Source organism: Rhamphochromis sp. 'chilingali' (assembly GCF_963969265.1).
Source record: "Rhamphochromis sp. 'chilingali' genome assembly, chromosome: 1".
NCBI lineage: Eukaryota > Metazoa > Chordata > Actinopteri > Cichliformes > Cichlidae > Rhamphochromis > Rhamphochromis sp. 'chilingali'.
The window spans coordinates 30398902-30423347 of NC_137929.1; the positions used below are offsets into that span (position 1 = coordinate 30398902).

The window sequence follows — 24446 nt, forward strand, 5'->3', positions numbered from 1 at the left end:
CTAACAATATTCTAACACAGTGGTTCTTAACCTTGTTGGAGGTACCGAACCCCACCAGCTTCATATGTGCATTCACTGAACCCCTCTTTAGTGAAAAATAAAATGTGATTTTTTTACTGGTGCACAAAATGAGCCATGCATGTCATGGCGAAGGCTCTGCCGAACCCCTGAGACCGACTCACCGAACCCCTAGGGTTCGATCGAACCCAGGTTAAGAACCACTGTTCTAACACTTATATCCACTATAATATACCACTATCTGTGTAGCAAATCAAACATTAACATTAATTTGGATCAAATAATGAATTCAGTGCTAATAGCAATCCTTTCCAATGTCTACCATTCATATTACTTAGCTCTCAGACACACAGGCCTAGAGATTGGCCAGCTAGATTACTAGAGAAAAATGTTTGTTCCCAACCAGTCAGCGAATGGTTTGTAAAGTTTGCTGACTGTCACTAGGTGAAAGTAGTATATGGTACTGCACCAAAGATTCCTTTGGTTACTATTTGTTATGATTGGTAGTTAAACTTGAAAAATGTTAGACGTGTTGAATGTGTTGTTTGTAGCACTACTTTTAACCTTCTAGGACCTGGCGTCCACATATGTGGACATCACATTTTGGGTTGTATAGACCAAAATACAAAATTTTTCTCTACAAGGACCTGATGTCCACTTACGAGGACGTTATACTGCCACTGTCCTATCGAAATTTAAAGCGAATGTCCTCATATGTGGATCTCATTTTTCTCAGAAACAAAAATCAGGTAAAAAATAAAAAATAAAGAAATCGCGTATTTTTTTGTTTTTACATTCATCAGGTCCCAATCAGCCCAAATAGCAAAGAGAAATTAAAAATGCATGCCATGAAAGAGTTCGGGTCTTCGGGGGTTAATGGGAAGGTGAACATTCTTACATTTTCAGCTTCCATCAGACGATTTCAAGTTTTACTATCATTCGTCAAGTAATTAGTGTGATTTTGCACACAAGCTGGTGTCTTCCATTCGAACCGCAGCTATCCGCTAGTAACCGAACCAGCAACTGCCAGGCATTCAGCAACAGACAGCAACCTTCAAGAACCACTCGCCAACTGGTTGGGGAATATGTGTTTCTGTCTAAATTTTCTGGCACTTTTGCCAAATCTTTAAGTCTTTCGGGGTAGAGTACTCAAAACATGTCGTTTGGGCCTCTCAGCGAATAATTTAAACCTGCGGACGGCAGCCGTGAGGATGACAGATGACTGCCAACAATTTAGCCAACACTGAAGAGGACAGCTTAACAATTATCCTAAAATTAGAAAAGTCTAGCAAGTTTTTAGGATGTTAGGATGCTTTTATAACACTTTTCCTATCTTATGTTTTCATAGTACTTCATTTTATACAAGTTATGAAGTTTTTGTAACATTCCCCCAGGTCAGGAAAATCTATTGAACATTTTAAAACTTTTCTCAGAGCATTTTAAGTTCTGTGCCCTGATCTAGTTTTATTTTACATAATTTTCGCTTTCCTTTGATTGAATTATGCATTAATATGCTTTTTGCCTTTGAACGTTTTCATTTGCTGCTTGCTGAGGCACTTTGTAACCCCGGTTCTGAAAAGTGCTGTAAAAATAAGCATTTATTTTGCTTACCGCTGAAATAAATGCAGAAGCTAGAGACGCGCGCACTGGTGCCACTGCTGTTGGGAAACAAAAATCCGAGTCCCCCCCGTCCTACTTTGGTGAAGGTCGTAGGGGGTCAGGCGTCCTGTCTCTTTGCTTTTCCTGCTGTCTGGGACTCAGGCAGCGTGTCAAGCAAGACGCCAGCTTCCATGTTGCACCCCTCCCAACCCCCCTCCGCTGCTTCCTTTGCCCCCTTCAATCAGCCTGGAGTGCTACCTGAGTCATGACTACACCTGGGACCCTCTTGCCTCGCTGTCATTGAATCAGCTGCTGACACCAAGCCCATATCCTGCAGATTTTGTTTTCTGCCCACATATTAACGCTGAGCAGTCTGCAGAATAGAAAAAGTAGATGAGAGAAAATAGATCAAGGTCCTGGAAAGCCGCAAAAAAAAGAAAAAAAAAAGATGTCTCTAAATGTTTCGTATGCAACAATTTCTATCCCTCTCACACATTTCTTCTGAAGGCGACACTCCTCGGCACACAGAAGTGGGTATTCTTGTTTGGAAACAATAGCAGGCGTGCTTCTGAGGCAACTGTTAAGCTATTGCAAAGCAGATGCTTTTTTCTCTCGCCAATCAATTTAACACCTACACCTCCCCTCTCCTCCCTCACGCTGGCTTTGGCTCATCAGTTTTAAATGGCACAAGGCATTCTTGCATTGTTCTTTTGACTTACTCAGAGGACGAGAAATGCCTGCGCTGAAGTTACAGTCCTATCAAGACTTAATCACCAATAGGTCAGGTCAGCGCAGGCAGGAAACATAAAGCACTGCGAGGCAACATCAAAATCATTGCGGTGTGTGAAGACTTATATTTCTGAGTGTCTGTAAAAACAGGAGAAAGGTTTGAAACACCCCCCCAACCCCCACCCCTTCTGAATCTTATGTGAGACAGAATTGCAAAGGAAAAAGCCATCTGTGTCTGACTCTTATCCCTGGCTTCTCCAGAGCCTGGATGAGCCTGAGCCAGCAAATGTCAGTCGGATAAAGACCGAGCCTGACAGACAGACACAAGAGTTTTGTCATTCCGTGTGTCATCCCTTTGCTAGCGAGCCCAATCTTTGCCGGTCTCAAAAACCCCCAAGATGATGGGGGAAAGAAACATTCTCAGGGTGAACGTCAGGTTGTGTAACTCCTCCAAGTGCCACAGTAGCTGAAACATCGAGGACGTGAGCTATTCTGGTGCCCCTGGGGCCTTTAAGAGCTTTCATTATTGTCTTATGCGCTGTGCGGCGGGGTCACCATGGAAACACAAAACACATCAACAATTTCACCACAAAGGATATGAGGTTCTTCAACAAGACGTTCTTCCAGGAGCCAGTGGTCTGTCTCGAGCACAGGATATTTGATGTGACTTGATATGTAGAAATACAAAAGCAGAACGGTGCAGTTTATTTTATGATTATATGACCTGCAGAATGTGTTTAAAAAACATTAAAAGTGAGCTTATTATTCAATACTATCCTTTATTTAAGTGCAAATACAGTGCACTGAAATTATATACTCATTAAATTGCCTGGGAGTCTGTTTTTTTTTACTTAATAAAGATAAGTAAATTGTCATGAACAACTTAAAGTAAAGGAGTACCGCACGCTGGATTTAACCTCATTATTTTATATGGATTTTGCATTAATATACAATATTGCAATGCATATTAAAATTGAAACTTTTCTTATTAAAAGGAGGTTCTGTAATTTTAGAGCCTTGGGCACTAGTTATTGAAGGGTTTTTTCCTACATTGGTACTCAAAGAAAATGTGAAATATACAGTTATTGAGGTTTGTACAATATAGATTGCTTTGAATGAGTCACATTTCCAAATCCCTGTGTCTACAATCTCTAAAATAGATTGGTAAAAAAACCCAAAAAAAACAACTTATCACAGATTTTTTTTCTACGCAGCCATTAAATCAATTGTGTCTTCAAATTAGGTCTTTAAAGCTAAGATTGTAGTAAGTATTCAAATCAAATCAAATCAAATCACTTTTATTGTCACATCACATGTGCAGGTACATTGGTACAGCACATGTGAGTGAAATTCTTGTGTGCGAGCTTCACAAGCAACAGAGTTGTGCAAAGTACAATAATGTAAACAAGCAAAATACAAGAATGGCTACATCTGAAACTAATAAATAAATGTACAATATATAATAGTATATGCATTTCTGGATGTGTATACTAAATATTTTTCTACGTGCGTGTGTGTGTGTGTGTGTGTGTGTGTGTGTGTGTGTGTGTGTGTGTGTGTGTGTGTGTGTACACATATTTTACAAATTAAATAGAGTAAACAATAATCTATTAGTACCGCTCCTACAGAAAATTGAAATTGTCAGCACAAGCAGCATTACTTTTTCTAACTTTACATTAGTTTTGATTTTTACTTGTCACTCACCTAAGGCCATACTAACAGAGCTGTTATAAGTTACTCCTGATGCAAACCCAATATTATGTACTGCTTCCTACCGGGTGGCTTTGAGTGTGAAGCACAATGCAACACACTAATTGAGATGCATTGTCATGTACAGTACTTAGTGCTTTGCTGACAGCGAGTGTTGGTAACCAGCCTAAACCTGTACTTAACAGAAAGTGATTTGGAGGCAGGATGTACAGCCACGTAACTAACTGCCGCAACCAGCACAGAGCTCTTCTAAGAGTGGAAAACTATTCAGCTTGTGGCATTTCTGTGGTTGCACTACACACAAACACACCAGTGTTTGATAATGTAAGTAGTATCTCAACTAACTACTAGCCTCGAACACAGTCAGCCGACATGACCCAGAGCAGCTATAGTTGGGAGTGGGAAAGTCCAAAGGCACTTTTCTGTCATTAGCTAACCCTTTACAATGTTACTTATTATTTAGCATATCCTCCTACTGGTAAAACATTCTTTTATGGTCTGGGATCAAATCATGTGCAGGTATAAGCAAGTCAAATGTAAGACTTGAGATCAAATTGTTACCGTCATAAAATAAATTCAGGACCTAACTATAGCCCATAGAAAAGATAAATGTAGCCACGATGATGTTCCCCACTACACTGTGAGTTGAAACTGTCATTAGCAAGTCTTGGATAACCTGCCTTTGTGACTCCAATAATGACCAAAAGTTGCAAAATGATCTTTACATTTTATTTAACATGACTTGAAACCAGTGTTGGTCAAGTTACTCGAAAAAAAGTAATCAGTAATTAATTCCTGATTACTTCCCCCAAAAAGTAATCCTGTTACTTTACTGATTACTTATTTTCAAAAGTAATTAATTACTTAGTTACTTTTTAAAAACACGATTTACAACCTGAGTAGGTAATAAAGCGATAGATCTTTCAGCCCAATTCTACTTTTTCTGCATAATCCATCATACAAAATGTAATCAAATGGAAAAATCTCTTTTTAAAACTTGTTTTATCAGTTTTAATCTTTTAACTTTATGCATCAAGCAAAAATTCAATTATATGCAACATTCTCTGACTAGAAGAAATTTGTTTAACATTTAAACCTATTTTCTGCACATTCCAGCACATAAAATAAAATAATTATATTTTTGTGTTTACACTCAGTCTTTCAAATAGATGCAAGTAAAACACAGCAGAAAATAAATAAAGTCAAAGACTCAGCGGTCCTGTTGCTCTATTTTCACCTGTAAAGCAGGACTGACGTAGGCGGAGGTTTACCCTGGTGCAGGTGTGCTGCGGTCAGTGGAAGAATCCGTGAGTTTCTCTGTGAATTTCCCATTACGTGGTAGCTACTCGGTGCTTGTTTGGAAGTTTAGGGGTTTTTTTCGCTGTAAAAAGAAGTTTTCTTCCCACGCACGATGGATGCTAATGTTTTTGTCACTTTTTATGGAATCAAACTCAAAGTAAGGTCAGTACTTCCACGCTTTAAACGCTGCACGCTCATACTCTCTCCCACAATCGATATGTGATCCATTGTTGATCTGCACACAGCTGTTGTCACGAACGTCGCACTCGCTTACGTCACTGTCGTGAGACATTCTCGCAAAAAAAACACGGTTTTAGTAACGCAGTAACGCAGGCGTGCTTATGGGAAAGTAACCGTAATCTAATTACCTTTTTTGCAATAGTAATCCCTTACTTTACTCGTTACTTGAAAAAAGTAATCGGATTACAGTAACACGTTACTTTGCTGCCCATCTCTGCTTGAAACTAACGACCATAAAGTCATTAGCAAAGTGTTTTCTGAGTTTAAAGAGTAGGGCAGTCGAGGGCTGTTTTCCCATAGACTTCATACAACCAGAAGCCGTTTTGCAACCAGAGGGGTTGCTTCTCAATAGTCACTAAAATTATTGCACATTTGAGATGCTTTGGCATCAGCTTGGCTCTCAAGACCTGCCTGCTACAGCCATGCCATCCACTTGCAAGTATTGAGCTTATTTTAAAAAATGATCCCAAATGTCTTAATGTGAAATGACAACAAAAACGTCATTGCTTTTCAAAACCTTATCCACCTTATAAAATGTGCATTTTGCAACAAGTTGGGGAGTGGTTGCTGGTAATCGCTAATGTGAAACTCGTCACCAAGGGGCCTAATCTTTGTCTTGAAAGATGCTATATAAATACAGTTGTGTTAACTTACTTTTGGATATGGTGCTGCACCAGAAACTTCCATGCACTTGCATTGTTTGCCAGTAGTTTGCATGCAAGACACTGACTTGTCTGCAAACACTTGCAAACTACTCAACAGGCAATAGTAAAACTTTCAATACTTTTCAAAGTTGCATCTTTTGAAATACGTTGGTAGCAGTGATACGGCACAATTTATCTATTTTTCTATCATTTGTGTTGCAAACTTTTATTTTTCAAGTTTTGCAACAGCTTGGATAGTAACTAGCGAATGATTGCAGACAAGTTGGTGTCTTCGACAGTGGCAATTTGATAGTGACCAAAGAAATCACAAGGTTGTTTTTGGTGCAGCATCCTATTGACTGGCGATAACCAGTGACCTCCAGCAATTATTCACCAACTGGTCAGCAGATACCATAGAGGGTAAAAAACAAACAAATCCTGAAGTCAATGCAGAGAGTGCCATTAAACTGCATTATTTAGGGCCACCAGATGGGGACAGCTGCAGTTGCTATAGGAAGTCTATGGGGAAACAGCTTTCTGACTTGACCTCTGTAAACACTTTTCTGATGAATTTATGAGCTCAGTTACTTTTTTTGGATCACGCTGAATAAAAATGTCTACAATGAAAATCTTGGTCATACCATACTGTATACCCAAATGGATCTGTGTTATGAAACTGCTCACTCATTGGCTAACAAACTGTTAACTTGCTGGCCAAGTTTCAAAGCCAGTTCCACTCGTCCATCCATTTTTTTCTTTATAGTGGAAAGGCTTCAAAAACCTTCACAAACCAACGTTCAGCTACGTTCAATTTGGATAATATGGGGAACATCCTTTTTTTTTTTGAGCAACTGGCAGTTACCAAGGGGTTACCAACTGGTCTCCGAGCCTATGTCACTAAAGGCTTAATGTAACTTATCAGCCTACTGTTTCAGACATCGTTTTTACACACAAAAACAGCAGGGAAGGTTTAGGTGAACCAAAAATCAAGGCGTTAACAATCCAGATGCACTGCATAGTTTAAATACTCAGAGCAGAAATAACAGCATTGTGTGCCGCAAATTCTTGCAGCGATGCAACTGAAATTGAGGACAATGTGGTAATTTCTAAGACCTTTTATTAGTATTGCAAATTAGTATATGTAAATAAGATATTTTAAAGAGTTTTTAAAAACCTTGAACACAGTAAAAGACAGTAAATACAGTAATCAATGTGTTCACATAGGAGACACAAGCACAGATCATCCAGTTGGAAACAGAAGTCTATTGTCTTTGTACTCTGCTGACTGGCAACTGCAACATTAATAGTATTTGTCAAGTGGATAAGGCTGATAAAAATTCAAATGATTGCCTTGAGCTTGCTTTAAGGCTGGTTTGTCAGTACAGCTTGTAAGACAGCAGTACCAGTGTTGGAGTCAAAGTGATACAAACACAGCTGTGTGATTCAAATATTTTAAATCTGACTCTCTTTTTTTGTATATATAAACATAAACCACATAATTTTTTTCTTTTGCTTTTGTTAGTTTTTATATTTTGAGAGAGAAAAAACTGATTTGATTGTTTAAAAAAAAGCAAACTGGCAAACAGATGCAGGCGGTAAACACATGGACTCAGGCACACAGATAGCTCTTGATATAAGACACCTCTGTCAAGACTTGTTGGATCTGCACAAAAATGATGCCTCTTCACTTTGCTCCTTCCCTCTCTTGCCTTTGACCTCCCACTGGTTCCATTACCTGTATCACCCGCGCGACCTTGAGCACATCCAATCTTGGCAGTTACATAACAAAAGACGAATGCGGAGGAGATTAAAGGTGCAGAGGGAGAGGGCAAGGCAAGAGATTGAGAAGTGCCAGGTGTGCAGCCTGAAACAAATAAAATAAAATAAAAAGTCTTTCACAGTTACCAACTAAAATCATTCGACATCCCAACCTCCTTTGAAGACCCTTGCTGTCCTCCTATTTCAAAAGAACATGACACATAACAGCACTTTTTTCCTTTTCCTAGGAGGTAAGTTTTCTCTACCTCAGCTCTACAAACCACATATCAGTCCACCTGTGGTTACAGCTTGTCATTTTACATTATATAACTTGAAAGCACTCCAGCTGGGGAGCAAAAAAACGTGATGTGTTCGATGGTAGATGATGAACGGTACGGAGAGGGGAAAGGTGTACACCAGCCTGCTACGGTATGACTTCATACATCTAGCTGGCTTTTTAACACGGGACTGTAAGTACTGTTTTGGATGCACAAGCGGAAATGGAAAACCTGTCTTCAACTGCTTGTTTACTACGAACACATTGCTTGCTTCACCATAACGCAGCGTAAGCCGCGTACGGTTTACCTTAACAACTTTATAATCCCCAAGCAAACACTGCATGGGATGGTAAGCCTGTGCATACAATGACTGTAGGGATGTAGACCCACAGTGTTACTGTACACTTAACTAAGAGCGGAATCCTAAGCACAGCTTAGGTCTGCAGATATTAGACTTCTAGGTTGTGCTCAGTGACGCAAGAGCACACATTGCTCCCCCCAAAAAAAGGCATTTTGACAAAGTTAAATACAAACTGTAAAAACACAAAAGCTCCCTTACAGTCGCATCCAGATTCGAGAATCTCCTCTGAACACACACATTTAATCCTGGAATCACTGCAAGCTTATGAAACCACCATCCAAAAGGATGAAAAAGGAAGTTCTTGGAGGCAGATGAGATTTTTCTGAGCAGGAGGGATCTCTCTCCTTTTCGAAAGAGGAGGGAGCAAGGCAAGAAAACAGCACCAGAGGCCCAGCCCATGACAAAACAAAGAGATTAAATGACCTGTGAATGTGACTTTCCATTTTGCCATCAGCTCTTGCTCAACTTAGAGGCCTGCTGCCCCCTTCTGGTGGCCAGGAAGACATCCCAGAGCAAATAAAACTCTGCTTTCCTGTTCACAAGTATTCATATGCTCTTCCTGTTCGGGACTCTTCACTTGACCAAATGTGCAAAAATTACCATCACGATGATATGCAGACCCCTGATGTAATAAGCCATTTGCACCTAGCACTGTATGAAAAGACAAAAGCAATTACACCCTAAATAGCCTAAACATGTATTCAGTACATGTCACAGTCTCTCACTTCACCAACATCTAACATACATTTAATAAGATGTTATCTTGTGGATTTGAGACGAAATCTAAGTGAAATCTGCCCTCTTGACACACAATACAAAAACAGAATGCAAACATGCCGGGCCCCCTCTGAAGTGAGATTTAAGCGTTGGCCGGGGCCAAATGTCAACCAGCTCAAACAGATGGTGTTAAGAGCCGAGCTGAGAGGCTGACCTTGGTTCGGGACTGACTAGGGGTGGAATGACAACGCAACACCGGCATCCGGTGTTTGTTTTCAGTGGATGTTGTGAACATCAAGAGAGCCGAGTGTTGTTGCCAAGATGGGGAGGTAAAGTCACGTCAGGGCTGCTTGCTTTGCTTTGCAGGTGCTTTTAGGCTCTGTGGGATGTTGTCAAGCTGCCACCATGACAGAAAAATGTTGGGATTGGATGAACAGCATAGGAATGTTTTTGATATTTCTATGGATAAACAGGATATATATATCATTTTAACGAGATTAACGTGTTATATATATATATATATATATATATATATATATATATATATATATATATATATATACATACGTCAATGTGTTAGCGCGGTTAGCTCCTTAATGCGTTAGCGCCATTAATGCGGTAATTACATTAACATCATTTAATGACATTAACGCTGACAGTACTAACATATCGATAGATCGATAGATCGATAGATAGATAAAACTTAATTAAGGTAAGTTTAGACTTCAATGAAAATGTTGAAATGTTAAAAATTAAATCTAGACATTTAATGATTATTTTTAAAATGATGAAACAACCACAGAGATAAAAATCTTACTTGAAAAACTTAGTGAAGGTAACCCAAAGAGCTCTGACATCTTAAATGTTGCCCCCCCCCGGTTGTCTACGCACTGCTACCTCCCAACTACACCACAGCGTCATAATTTCTGCCTCGTTACCACCAAGGCAATGTCAGCTCGTCTACTAGGGAACCCTAGGGCATGGTCAATATTATAAAACTGTGAAACAAGCAGGATTTCCATACACACTAGGCAGGCCATTATGGGGAAACCCCCGACCTTTCCCAGCTACACACAAAAATGTGAAATTTCCTCAACTTTTCTCTCTTATCACCACCAAACAGCAACTGACTTTTCTCCCCCCCGTTAAATCCGGGGGGTTTTGTCCTCATGTTCAAAAGAAAAGGAAAAACATGTTATTTTCTCCATCTCTTTCCATTTCTGGTAGACTGAGTACGGGGCTTTAAGAGAAGCGAGTGGGTAGTAGATGGATAAGTGAAATTCACCTCGGCACAAATGTCTATAGCTTGAGAGAAGGCAATTTCCTCTAGCTCTAGTTCACAAGCACATTGCTGGAGTCCAAGCTTGGTTACACACTGGTGCTCCTGAAAATGTATTGTCCTACAGGTAATACCCAAAGAAATAACAGTTCCGTCTGATTTAGTGCAAATGTTTCGGTTTGAGTATTGAAATCATTTCTGTTCAGACGACGGCTGCATCTGACGTTCAGAGAATAGCAACAGCACAACATAAATCTCAGCTGCTTTTTTTTTTTTATTTAACAACATAAAACATTCTCCTTCATCAGCATGATTACCTTTCAAACACGAGTGGACCTACATTATCAGCTCTTTTTTTTTTTTTTTTTTTTACAGGAGTGGACGGCTATAACATAATGACAGAATAGCGACAGAGAGCCACTTCAAAATATCCCTTCTCCCTCCCGAGCTCAGCGCCTCCTTTGATCATCAAATTGTTCTCCTGAAAATCCTCTCTGTTCTTGAATTATCTGGGCTGCTGAAGTGGAAGTTGAATTTTCTGTGGAGACCAAAGCTTCTTAAGAGAAAGGGGAGAAGCGGGGAAATAAAAAGATGTGAAAATGACACAAATTGAATAAGCGTGCCAAAAACCTATACCGCCCCGACAGGAGAAAACTTATCAAGGTCTTCAGACGTTACAGCCGAGAACCGACAAGGAGGAAAGTTTTCTTTTGTCTTAGTTCATATGGAGGGAGGAAAACAGGTACTTTGGTGTTATTACTTTCTTTCTTTGTCGTGAGGAAACACATTTAGAGTACGCACAAGCTGTATAGTGAAGTAACGGCAACGTTAAAGTCGCCAGAAAATGTGTTTCTAAGACAGAAACACCAAAGAATCAATAAGAGGGTTTAAAAACAACACCTTTTACTTAAACCCGCACCAATACACGCAATTAACTTTTAAAGGCACACCTGTTGCTGCCCCTGGACCTTGATTAAGGTGCTAACGTGGGGCCGCTTGTCAGTTCTAGTGTAAATTGCCCGGTAACCACTGTCAATGGCACCCTACTTAATTTGCCCAGCTTGATCACGGTTTGTTGTGGTTGCAGTTAAGTACACATTTTCATATTCATGCATATTCAAACTGATTCATCCTCTTCAGATGCAGCTGAATTCATTAGGAATGTCTCCCCGTTAGCAAGCAGGGGAGAAAAACGTGAGAAAAAAAACCCAACAACAACAAATGAGCACAGATTTTTTTTTTTGAGTCCTTCATGTTGGTTAAAGCGCTGGAGCTGCACGGGTTTGTTTTCCGTTGCGTGCCGACACAACAAACGTATAACGGTAGAATTTTACAGAGGCTAAAATTAGCAAGCCAAAGCAAAAAATACACATCGTCACCCCTTATGGAGTGGAGGACAGTCCAACTCCAACTAAATACAGACAAACTAATTTGTGAAAATATCTGTAAACACATTTTCGGCCTAGTGAGAACCTACCCAAAGGCTCAACTCCTCATGCCCTGCAGTGGGAGAACCCAGCAGACGTGCTTTGATTTTATTTTTATTGTAATTTGCATGTTTGTTTATTATTGTGCATATGATTTACAGGAGGGAAAAGGCAGAGGAAAATTTAAGCGTTGGCCATTTTTGTTTACAGCCAGAGATTTTTAGTATGTACTGCCTGGTAAGAGGGAGGCTCAACAAGTTTAGAGTGAAGCAGACAGCCGCGTTCTCGCACACAGCAGCTTGAGGGAAAATCACTGTGCGCTTCCTGTTCGGAATTCAAATGACTGTGGAAGGAACCCTGTTGTATAAGTGGGGGAAAAACATCGAACCAGTCAGGGAAGCGCACAGCTGATCGAAACCAGATAGCAAACTTGCAGACAGTGCAACAGCAGATTAAATCAATATTTGATTTTGAGATAGCGCTATATAGTATACTAAGATAAAACTACTAAACTACTATTTAGACATAAAAGGGATATGTTCGATGGTGTTCTTATGCAGTAGGCAGGTTGACAGGTCTGACATTCCTACCTACGGTCCAGATGCTATAAATACTCACCAGTGCACCAGCTGTGCACTGATCCACAGATGAAAGTACTCCCAAGTAAATGCAGTACTTACTCCAGGTGTTTTGGAAAACTACTTATACCTTTTTCAAAATGTTATTAATTGATATAATTCGAATATATTGTTGTAGTTTATTCACATTTACAAAATAGCACAACTACTTTCTTGCAACCAAAAGAGAAAAAATGATATTGCCTTGTGACTCCATTGAATTCTTTCACAAATGGCAACTGATTGCAGGTAGCTGCAGTCTGACTCAGACTGATTTTAACAGCTGGCTGCGTCGACAGAATGGTGAAGGTTTGTAAATAACTGCAGTGCAGTTTGCAACATTTGCAATGGAGGACTTGATGCAACTAGTTGCCAACTGGTTGTATTCTGGTTGTATTCTGATTTCATGCTGATTGTATTATATAAGTGCCTTTGCTATCCTGCAGAAACTATGTCACTCTTCCTGGTGGAATTTCAGAATTTCTGTTATTAATTTGTGAAGTTCTGGCTGGACTGTCAATGTAACTATGAAGTATGATGATTATGGACTTTTGTGTATTTAGACAACAACAGATTTGCAATTTATTACAGTTAATTGCTATATAACAGTTTCCATATAATTACCAACTTGAAACCAGTCAATCACAAACTGATAGCAGACTGATTTGATCTTATTGCCATTTTACTGGCATCCCGACACCCTGACAGTTGCTTTGAAGACAGCAACCAAAGGCTGCGAGTGATCATGGACAAGGTTCCCATCTTTAAACCAACTAACGGAGAGAGTGCGATTGCAAATTCCCCAATCATAATCATTTTGTTTATGTGGCAGTCTGCAGCATGACGTCAGTAATAATAACTCATTTTTAAAACTGAGTCATACATATAACAAGAAACTTTACAGATTCACAGATTTTCTTTCTGTCAAATCCCAAATAACACGGAGTGTGTATCTACATGTGTTTTGCTGGAACTTTAGCAACACTGTGCAATGAGAAAAAGCAGGCTGCTTCAAGAGTCTGGATGATAAAGAGATCGGTGAGAGCAGGTTAAGCAAGGTTGTGTATTTGTCAGTGAGAACTGGAGGTGAGATTTGAACTGCAGAAAGAGAGTAGAGGTCTGTGGCATAACTTCAGACTCTTTCAAGGAGCATGTAGGGGGGAAGAAAGCCTAGATTATACTCTGTGGCAGACATGGAAATGGACAGCTGGAGACATGTTGGCTGAGAAGTAATTCCTGCTTTCCTATACTAGTCCACTAGCCTGGAGCGTCCGCAAAGTTGTAAGTGCACAAAAAACAAGCAGGCACGCGGACATCCCCATGGACGCTTGCACTCATCATCTTAGGATAAAATTTCTGTCATTCAGACTTGAGTGGACCCTGGCGGATGCGGAAATTCAATTCAATTTTGTTCAATTCAGTTTTATTTATGTAGCACTGTGACAAAGTGGGTGACAACACCGTTTGTCCATATTCTTAGTTAACATTCTTGTTTTGATTTAACCATATTTCATATGCAATCTGCAACAGGCAAACATCTACTATCCCGGGTTTGTTTACGTTTTGCACTTTTACAGATTATATAATATAACATCTTGGTTTAAATCAATTCCTACAAGTTTAAGTTAACATGTTATTTATTTCAACTGTTAATTTGTATTATTTAGAACCTTACCTACCTGTCTTCTAGAAACAAAAGGAGGAAATGTAGTTTTACTTCCTGCTTTATAGCTTCTGGGTTCATCTGAGGTCACAGGATGAGACCAAGTGCAGAAGGGGAAGAATTCTTGTAATTTCATAAAGTTTATTTTAGAGTGTTTAGGGATAAATAGATTTAATGATGTAATATGTATTGATTACACCATAGAGTTTATGTTGCCAGTAAAGAGTAGCAGTAGAGGTTTGAATATAATCATGTTCATCTTACCTACTGAATGGAATAGTCCAGAGGAGAGATTGTTTGGTTAAGTGGACTATTTAAGCAGAACTCAGGTGTTTGAGAAGAAAGGTTCAGGTCAGTGTAGCTGTGCGCAGTTTGACCTTAATTTCCGTTGATTTAACTTCAGTTTTATTTAGCTGAACTGAGTTAATTTAGAGTTGAGTTTTTTATTGGTTTCTTTGTAAATATTGTTTGGGTCACAAAATGGTGAATAAATCACTTGCTACACTGGACAGCATCAGTCTCATGCTCTTCTTTGACCGCTTAAGTCAAGTCCTGCCACAAGCACCAAATCACAACAACAGTTGCCTCAAGGCGCTCCAGCAATACTGTTTAGAGATATGGAATAATATTTCCTCATATATGTATTTATTCATATGTAATGGATTTAATGACGTAGAGAAATACACAACCCCAAAATTATATACATTCACATATCCATTGATGAATCATCAAAGACAACTGGCTCAGATTGGTAGTAATTAGCAATAGTATCCAAACACAACATTAGCATCAAAGACTAAAACGCTTATGTTGCTTCACATTACAGTCAGCTGCTCTAGAAATAACTTGAAAGTCTTTGAGAGTCTCTACTAAGTTGTTCAGCTTGCTCCATCTCTGTCTTCCCAAAGCACATGAAGACTACCTTGTTGTTTCACTTTGCCACTGTTATTTTCACTGTCTGCTGTGTACATGCTGAAGCAATTATATGTGTAACAATCAAGATTGTAACGATTAAACATCAAACATCAAGACAGCCCCGATGAGTCCAGAAGCACTTTTGTAGGCTTTAAGAATGCTTCTATAAACCCTACAAAGTACCAGATAATGGGTCGAACATCAGCACTGACGGGGTCCGGACTCACATTTGAATGTCGGGATAAGGAAAGGAATCAAAGGCAAATCTGCTATAAAGTCCTGTAGTCTGACGCGCACTAAAAGGGTAATCTCTTCTGGCAGCAAAATTGACGAGCGGTAATTCAGCAGAATATCTGGATGCAAATATGCAGAATGTCCTGTTGTTGATGGTGTAGACACGGTGTGGAAGCTATGGGTTTGTCTGTGTTTTCATGATGGTTTTCAGTAATGTTGAGGAGTAAAGTGTTTTTGTGCCACTTAAGTTTACTAATTAAAATGCAATAACTTCCACTTTTTTTAAAATAACTTCTTGAAAAATGAATGAAAGTAGCATAAAGCATGTTAAAACCAATCATAATAACAGAAATCAATTAGATTAGATCAGTTAGCATTTCCTCAAACATTACTTTTAACACACTGTTACTTTTTCCCCCAAATTAAAATAAATCAATCAATAAATCAATAATAAATATATCAAAGAATAAAAAACAACTCCAGTATGTGCATAAGTTTCAACCCACCTGCCATGCGGTGAAGTACTCATTAGTTTTATCATAAAATGAGAGGGTGGGGCTTACGTAGATGTCCTGTGACTGTCTACCTGCACTCTCAGATACTAATTGTTACAAAAAAGTATCCATTTGCAACATATTGTTGCAAATGGATACTTTTTTGCAACAATATTGAACAGTGCCGTGTTTGCCTCTAGCTGACACACAACCTCAGCACCCTGCATACAGACAGCTCACAGCCCCTCCCCTCACTAGCAGCTGAACACTGCTTGAAACAAACTGACACCCTCATCTTTATGAGGAATTTCCTGTTTCAACAACACTAAAGTATTAAAACATTATCATAAACATTAACCTGGCCACCGCACACCTTGGCACATTAAGTCATCTGTTGTTATTAAGGTAGTAGGTACTACTACTGCTACTGCTACTGGGAGCTAAGCAGCAAATGTAATCAATTCCTCCCATCTGCAGAATCAATAAAGTGAATTTCATAGCATTACAAAGTTATTTGTGTTTGAAAATTATTACACTTCTCTTAAAGTCCCTGACTGAAGCTGAGAAAAGGCTGTTTGATCAGCAGAAGAAGTACGGTGAGAAGTCACCAGACACATAAACAGGACTGTAGCTGAATACAAAAAAAGATGCTTTTTAATGTCTTAACTTCTATGAAAAATTATACTCCTGGGTGCCACTATTGAGTGTGAAATTCCAGTGTTGTGACAACCCCGGTGCACACAGAAAAGCCAACAAAGACTGCATTAGGAGGTTGGATGGATGGATGGCAGTGGCACAAGTCATAAAAGCTGCTCTGATGAGACTTGGGTTAATTTCCTGTATATTATTATCATTATTATTATTATCATCATTTTCACTCACTGTTTAATCAGATTAGACAACAAAATGTTTTAGTTAGTATTTAGGTTAAAGGATACTTCTTTTAAAACGTCATACATGTTAGAAAAGCTTTATTTTCCAACAAAGAAAGAACGGGTACAAAGCAAAAAAAACCCCAGCTAGTTTATTTTTGAAAATACAAAATTTTATTGCCAACAATAAATGTGGCATACTTTGGTGTGAGACTAGGCAAAAGATTCCAAGGTAACAGTTTCACATAAAAAGCCTCAGACCCTCATTAACTTATTTGGCCTTAATTAAGGGAATCATCAGCTGGTGACAATTCAGAGCTGATAAATCCTCCACACTCTTCAACTCTTGTGTTAGCACTCAACAACCACGGGCTTCTCTAAGAAACTGCAAAGCTAATTGAGGCTTCCAGGATTGGGCTAGGCTATAAAAAGATATCAAAAAGCTTCCAGCTGTCATTAGGAAATGGCAGTTGAAGGGAACTTTGGAGAGCCGCACACGATGTGGACGACCAAGAAACTTTTAGTTACACAGGTGTAGCACTGGGCTGTTTCCCCATCCAGCATCAAATAATCATTAAAAAATATTACCTACAGAGTTGTAGCATAAACTATGAATAAAGATGAACTTACCAGTGCTTCACCCTCAGAGAGAACACGCTGCTCATCGTGGACAAGCACCACTTTAGCCTTGATTTCATCCACTGTCAAACTGCAGAGGGTACAAAATCAGGAAGCATTTTAGTATTTATCCCAATATTGGTTTTTTTGCCCAATATAATAAGTTGATTTCATCATGATCCACATAACATGTCATCAGCACAGCATTCACAAGCACCTGAGGCCCACTGAGTCACATTTCAGTCTCATTTCCTGTGGCAGGGATTCAAAGTTTGCACAAAAGAAACAAATACTAAACTTTTTGATCAGATGCACAACCAGTCAGTAACACAAACCGACTGCATTGAACCAACAATACATTTTGCGATCAAGGATGTTCTGCTCTGAGCTGAGCACTTCTCTTTCCTTTTACCCTATCGCAGTTTAAACTGCACAAAACATAAAGCAGCACACAGTGCAGTCAAAATCTCTCATGCCACCTATTATCCTACAGCATTTAGATCTTTTTTCTATGGCCATTCTTCACCGCTGGTGTCTTCCTTCCTCAGGTTTTACGTAAACCAGCACTAAACTGAATGGAGATAATGACTGCATGGCCAGGATCAATCCTAGGAGTCCATCAAAAGCGGACGTGCAGGCAAACATACAAAGCAAATAGCTTGTTCCACTACAGAGGATCAATGCTAGGGGTAAGTGCTGGAGAAAAGCAATGATCTCTCTGCATTGTCGAGCTGCACACAATGACGCCTCTAAAAAATAAAGAAATAAATAGAATTTGGTGTGAGGAAAACCGGCTTTGCCCCCAATCACTGAGGGCAGATGCAGACCTGATCTTGAGAGCAGGTGCTTTGCTAGGTTTCCCTGAGAAAGACAGTAAAAATATTGGTAACTCACACACATGCACTGATGAATCCTGACAGAGGGGAGGGGATAAAAAGCACAACCTGTTCATGGGCCTTTGGGAGGCTCCATCATGGTTCATTTCCTGAAGCAGTTGGTAGACTCTATTTATAGGCCAGCATACTGGTACCAGTTAATCCTGCACTGGGCTGCCAACTGCTTGCCAGCTGGCACAGTGGGTTGCACTTGTGTGTGGTGCTCAGGAAGGTTTGGGTTGAAATAATCGTGAGGAAGGCAAGAATCTACCTTAATGAACAAAGTGTGGGGGAATAATTTACCCCCCTATAATGCAATATGAATCTGTGAGACTGCAGATATATAAACTTGAGGTGTGACCGAAATATTGGAAATGCTGCATGCAAAGATATTCCACGACGTTAGCCTGCTGCGTAACTCGCAGTAGCAATATTTATACAGAATTAATATTAGTATTAAGTACAAACTGTGGTGATAATCAGCGACATCTCTACCACTGACAGGTTCCTTCATGCACATCAGAGCAGATTCTAAACTTTAAAGGAAAAAAAGGAAGAAAAAAAAAAACAGGTTGCATGAAGCAATTACTGGTGACACAAAAATGAGATTAGCTCACAGTATAAATGAGAGAACAATTATCTGTGAATCTGCATTAAAGATAATTAGCAATTCCAATCAAGTGGATTAAGAATGGGATAACATTTCGCTAAGTGTCATTTGGGACAAAGCCAAGAGCTTTTTTTTCCCCTGCTTTGTGCACGATAAAGAGCCTGTAGTGTGCATGCTAATCTCGATCAAAGTCCCCGGCAACGTGCAAGCGTCAGGTATACCAGCAAATTTGCATTTATTATAAAACGGCGACTAAATCAAGCTTGACACTCGGGCATGTGAGCCGCAGAGCCACACGGGGAGGGTGATGTAGCACACAAGCGCAAAGCCTTCACCTGCTTTATTCAAATGGGCATCAGGACACGTCCTGCATCAAGATAGCCAGCTCACCGAATCCACATGCTGACAGGCTGAGACAATGGCTGGATAGAAATGAGCGACACTTGCAGATATTTCAGCTTAGTAATGTGTTTGTTTAAGTGCGAGGCGGTGCTTTGGCTGGAGTGGATGGATGGAGGCAGAGCCGGGGAAGGAAGGGACTGTGGCTGGGAGGGGGTGGGCAGGAGGGCTTGAATAATGGTTTGCATCCAATTGCAGGAATGCATAAGTGGGCATATAGCGCTCTGCCAGAAAATCGCTGCACAAGCAGTTCGTCCTCGATGCGGCCATATGTTTTATAGCACTTTCAGTTTACTATGCTTGGGCCAGCTTGCTTTCCAGAAGAATATGCCCAGTTAGCTTAAGAAGTATCGATTTTGTTTTAACTTCAAGCATGTTGTGGGAAAGTGAGGATGTGAGGGTGTGGATGGCTGTGGAGAAAAAGCATGAAGGGGGACAGGCTCATTGGATATCATGGACTCCGTTTTTCTGCAAGCCACTAGAAAAATTTACATATCTTCCCTGGCAGCAAAACGGATGCCATTCCCTTTAAAGCTGGCCGCCGTCAGACGCCGATCCTGACAGCAACTTAGTTCGTCTGTGTAGATGCAAGGAAGGCCGGGAGATTGGAAAGCGGAGCAACAAGTGAGCCTGCTGAGACTTGAAGATTGAACAATGCAAATAAGGAGAAGAAATACTTTTTGAGGCTTGCTGGAGAATAAATAGGTGTAGGAGTTCCAGGGAATGAGATGCGCGCATTCGACTCAGACTGATGAGACTTCACTGCTCCACAAGTTAAGGTGGAACTAATGAGTGTAATCCATATTCATATTGATGTGAACACCCATTTATTTTATAGCACGAGTAATGCAAGACAGAATAAATGCGAGTGACAACCTATAGTTTTAATCCAGTGTTATGGATCTTCTTTATCATATTTCATGTTGTTTTGGTTTCACTCTGCTGCATTAGCAGAATTTCTCTTGAGGGTATCTGACATGATAATATTTCCTAAAACTCTCCGATTCAGTCTGCCGGAATTTAAAGGAACTTCTTCAACAGTATTTTTTTTTTGTGGTTGTTATTTCGTGTTTTGTGTTACAGTTTCATTTGACTGCTAGTGGCCGGTAAATTAATGACTGGCTTTTGTCACCAATCAATTTGGAGAGAACAATGTTCAAAGACAGGCGATCATTTGTCAGGAAAAAAAGATAAAATGTAACAAACGATTTAAATTCAGCACTTAACTTTAGCTCTCTTATGCAGCTTTCTTGTCCTTTCTGTAATTACAAGAAATTACTATTTCCCCAGACTTCTTGAAGGACATTCAAAGCTCTTCTTTGGATCTTGGCTGCTAGATGATCCCACACCGCTCCAAGAATGCAGTGGTCCGGGTTCTGGGGGAGGCCAATCCATGACTGATAGTGTTTCTATCCAGGTATGGTATTACTGCTTTGGCAGTGTGTTGGCAGCCATAGCGAATCAGATGCTTTCCAGATTGTCTTACAAGGTGTATCGAACTCTAACCATGCTTTTCCATGGTCATAATTTCATACATTTTGACAAGATCCCCAACACCTATTGACAAGAGTCATCACTCCGTTAGACCTGTTGCAATGGATCTTCAGTCCCGTTCTTGTGTAAACTGGCATACCCTGTTTCCCATCCTTAAGAATGGCCTTTTGGATCAGTTGAAGGGCCAGATACATCACTCACATCCTGTATCAGGTCTTTGCTGAATTTGTCCTATTTCTGAAGTCTTTATGAATAAGCCTTGAAATATTTTTCAGAACTGAGTGGTTTCTGTTATATTTCAGGCCTGTTTATAGAACAAGATAACTGGGTTTGCATTAGAAGTTAGTCACTGTAGTCGCTGCCTAGGCAGCTTCTTTTGGAAAAACCCAGAAAGTATTGCAATGGTAGTCAAACCACGACTTTACTGATAAATCGTGAGGTGTGAAAACCCATCATTAAGTGTACAGGGGAGGTCGCAGGGAGACACCACACACCATTCCAATATATCAAGTTTCTGTTTAATAGCTCTTCAGAAAGTCTGAAGAAATATTGCACATGGTCACTTTAAACAAATTACATTGAAGTCTGGCTCCTTGGAAGCAATATATAAAGAAATAAGGGGTGGCTGAAGACTTCTGCAGAGTGCTGGATGACGACATAATATTTTTTTTTGTAGTATTAGATTTCTTAGCAATGAAATAATGCGACAAAAAGCCCATTCACCCTGGCAAGAGCAGAACCCAACAAGGAAAAACTATTTCAGTATAAAAACATCACTGGTAGCCTTCAAAACCTGAATCAGTGGATCTTTATTATGCAAAACTTTGCCTGCGTAATCAACAAAGTATTAATAGAATATGGTTCTAGCTTGGGGGTGGGGTGGGGTTAGCATTATAAGGCTGACACTTCATACGCATATGAGTGCAGGTTTCTGGACTCACTAGAATGGGCAGCACTGGCCAGAACATGAAAACAAAAACAGGACTCAAAAGAGTCTGAATACAAGTTATTTACCTGCCATCTTTATTGGTGTCCAATAAATGGAAAATGCTGGTAACGGAGCTGTTCTGATGTCTGATGAGACCTAAAATAAAAATAAAATAAAAAAATCACGTGTTACTGTAGAATTATGAGATTGTTTAAATAGCAACCACTTCCATCTGAATGCAAACTGAGAGGCAGGAATGAAGAAAAGGATGGAGCTGGATTTAAAAAATATGGGGTGTGGGGGGGTGTGGAGGGCAATCAGGCAATGAGTCAGTCACGCTGTGCAAGAACATTTGGTTTCCCTGTAGGAAAAGAAAAAAAAAGAAAAAAGCATGGCAGAGTCCAGAATGCAATCAGGAGGCTTTGTGCTGTAACGGCTGGTATGACAGTGATTTCCCTCTTCTCCATTCATGTACACAGGCAGATGAAAAGGAGACGCAAAAACTTCCTCAACCCCCTTTTTCCAGCGAGCATGTGACCCCAACCGATTCATTCTGTGAATCCGCATTCACTGCGAGTGGAAAGGAGAGGAAGTTCTCTTATGTTCAGCACTGAGCATCTCCCGTGTCATCGGCAGAGCAGAGAATGTACGAGGGGTAAACTGATTGGCCCCTAAGTCTGGGGAAAAACACTTTACATAATGCTAATTGCACATCCGCCGCAATTATCTTTCTGTACTAATTACAGAAAAGCTCATTTTGAAATTACCATTTCTTCCCAGTGTACAGTAAAGCAACTGTGTTAAGTGTGTGATGCAGGGGGGTTTAAAAAAATGATCCCTTTTCTCAAACCCATCTTTGCCAAAATAAATCCATATTTATTAAGGCATGCTGTTTGTGGGATTAAAAGTTTTAAAAGATGCTAGATCCTACGCCACTCCTTGACACCCGAAACATGACCAGGAGCTGCAAACGTCTACGGAGAAGCCAGATTCCCGTCACCCCACCCTCTGTTTGTTGACTGTATTCAACCCCGGGAGTTAAACAAGATTTGCTAATATTCTCCTGCAATACACACAGCATCTGTCATATTAGTGGCTTATTCCTTTGTTTGAACAGCACTCTATTCCCAACCTAATGCTTGACATTCTCAACCCATCCTCTGGCCGCTCTGTCTCGCAAAAAAAAAAAAAAAAAAGTGAGCGCACTAAAGGAGCAAGAGAAATGGTCTCATCCCTCGCTCTACTGCAGAGCCATAGCTATGAAAAACAACCATAAGGAGGATGGATGGAGACGAAGGCAGGGGAAGAAAAAAAAGATAGAGTGGATGCAGGGGATTGGAGGGCGGTGGGTGGGGTGGGGGTTGGTTGGTAAAAGGTAAGAGGAAGAGTCGAGAGGAATGGGGAAAATAAAAGAGGAGAGAGGAGGGAGAACAAACAAAAAAAAAGAAAAATTGGGGAAAGAGGTTCAAGACATTGGCTCTTTAGGCCGACGGCACATATAGGGGACTATGTTTACTAATGGACACCATCAGTCATCCACCCATGTTGCTCGGGCAATATCACGGCACACTCGTAAAATAAAAGAGAGGCACAAAGAGAACAGAGGGAAATGGAACATATCAGCGGGAGACTGCAGATCTACGCCTAGCCTACAGATCATGTTATCCACACAGAGCTTTGTTATTGTAGGCTCGCGCTGCACTCCAAGGCTAAGAAAACACACATTGTCCTGTCTTTTATATACCATAGGCAAGATTTCCAAGAAGGGAAATTACAGTTTTCTGTATGAAAAAAAAAAATACTTTGAAATGGAAATAGATCAAACGCTGCAGGTAGAATCTTTTTTTGTTTTTGCTTTATCGATGGGATGACAAGACTGGAAATACTGATAGAAACCTGAAAATAAATATTTGAAGCTAAACGGTGCGTTTAACGGTGAGCATCAGAATGAAAAAATTAAAAAACACTGCAGCACAATGAGAGCGTTGCAGTGTACAAAATCAATATCTTACTCATTAGAGTTTGCTCATAAATTCATCAAGGTTGTGATTACAGTTGCTGAGCTAATTGCCTTATTCCCAGAACTCTTTTCAAGGTTCCCACATGGCTGTGAGTGATTTTTCCAGGAAATTTTTTAACAACCTGAAACTGATATGACACGCAGGTTTTACAAATGAGATAAATGATTGTGCTGCAAGGAAGCTCGGGTATTCGTAACTCGAAAAATCAACTATTAAATTACAAGGTACAATTAATAAAGATGAAAGAATAAAACTAGTCTACATTCTCTGTGGAGAGCTTAGCAGAGCTACCATCACTCAGTCCTGCTTTAGGACTAAATTACCACAAGAATACTTTAAAAATATATCAAATTTAATGGAATTTCAGAGTGAAGCTCTGTTTTCAGTTTGGGCTTTTGCTGCTTGACTGAAAATGTCAAGCCTTATGGGACCTTCTGAACTCTTTTATGTTTGACACTGTTTGTTTTGCTCTACAAGGACAATCAAGCGTTTCCTTATCTGGAGAGAAGACGTATAAGCGGGGATATGAAGCGCTCTGTTAGAGTTCAGAACAAGAAGACAATGCCTGCTGCAACACGTGTTACTGCATTATTTCAAGAAGACATAAGTTGTATAAAGTCTAAAGTCAGGTAGACAAGAATTTTTGT

At 39.9% G+C, this 24446-nt stretch overlaps 1 protein-coding gene across 1 annotated transcript in view; it reads right to left on the reverse strand.

The window, feature by feature from the left end:
• LOC308395135 (glucosidase 2 subunit beta-like) overlaps positions 1-24446 on the reverse strand; it is a 184071-nt gene that overhangs the window by 141056 nt on the left and 18569 nt on the right. The window contains exons 7-8 of the mRNA XM_080879830.1: positions 21865-21934; positions 17485-17563 (exon numbers count right to left, since the gene is read on the reverse strand). Of these exons, the coding sequence (XP_080735956.1) occupies positions 17485-17563; positions 21865-21934 (149 nt within the window). The remainder of the gene's footprint in view (positions 1-17484; positions 17564-21864; positions 21935-24446) is intronic.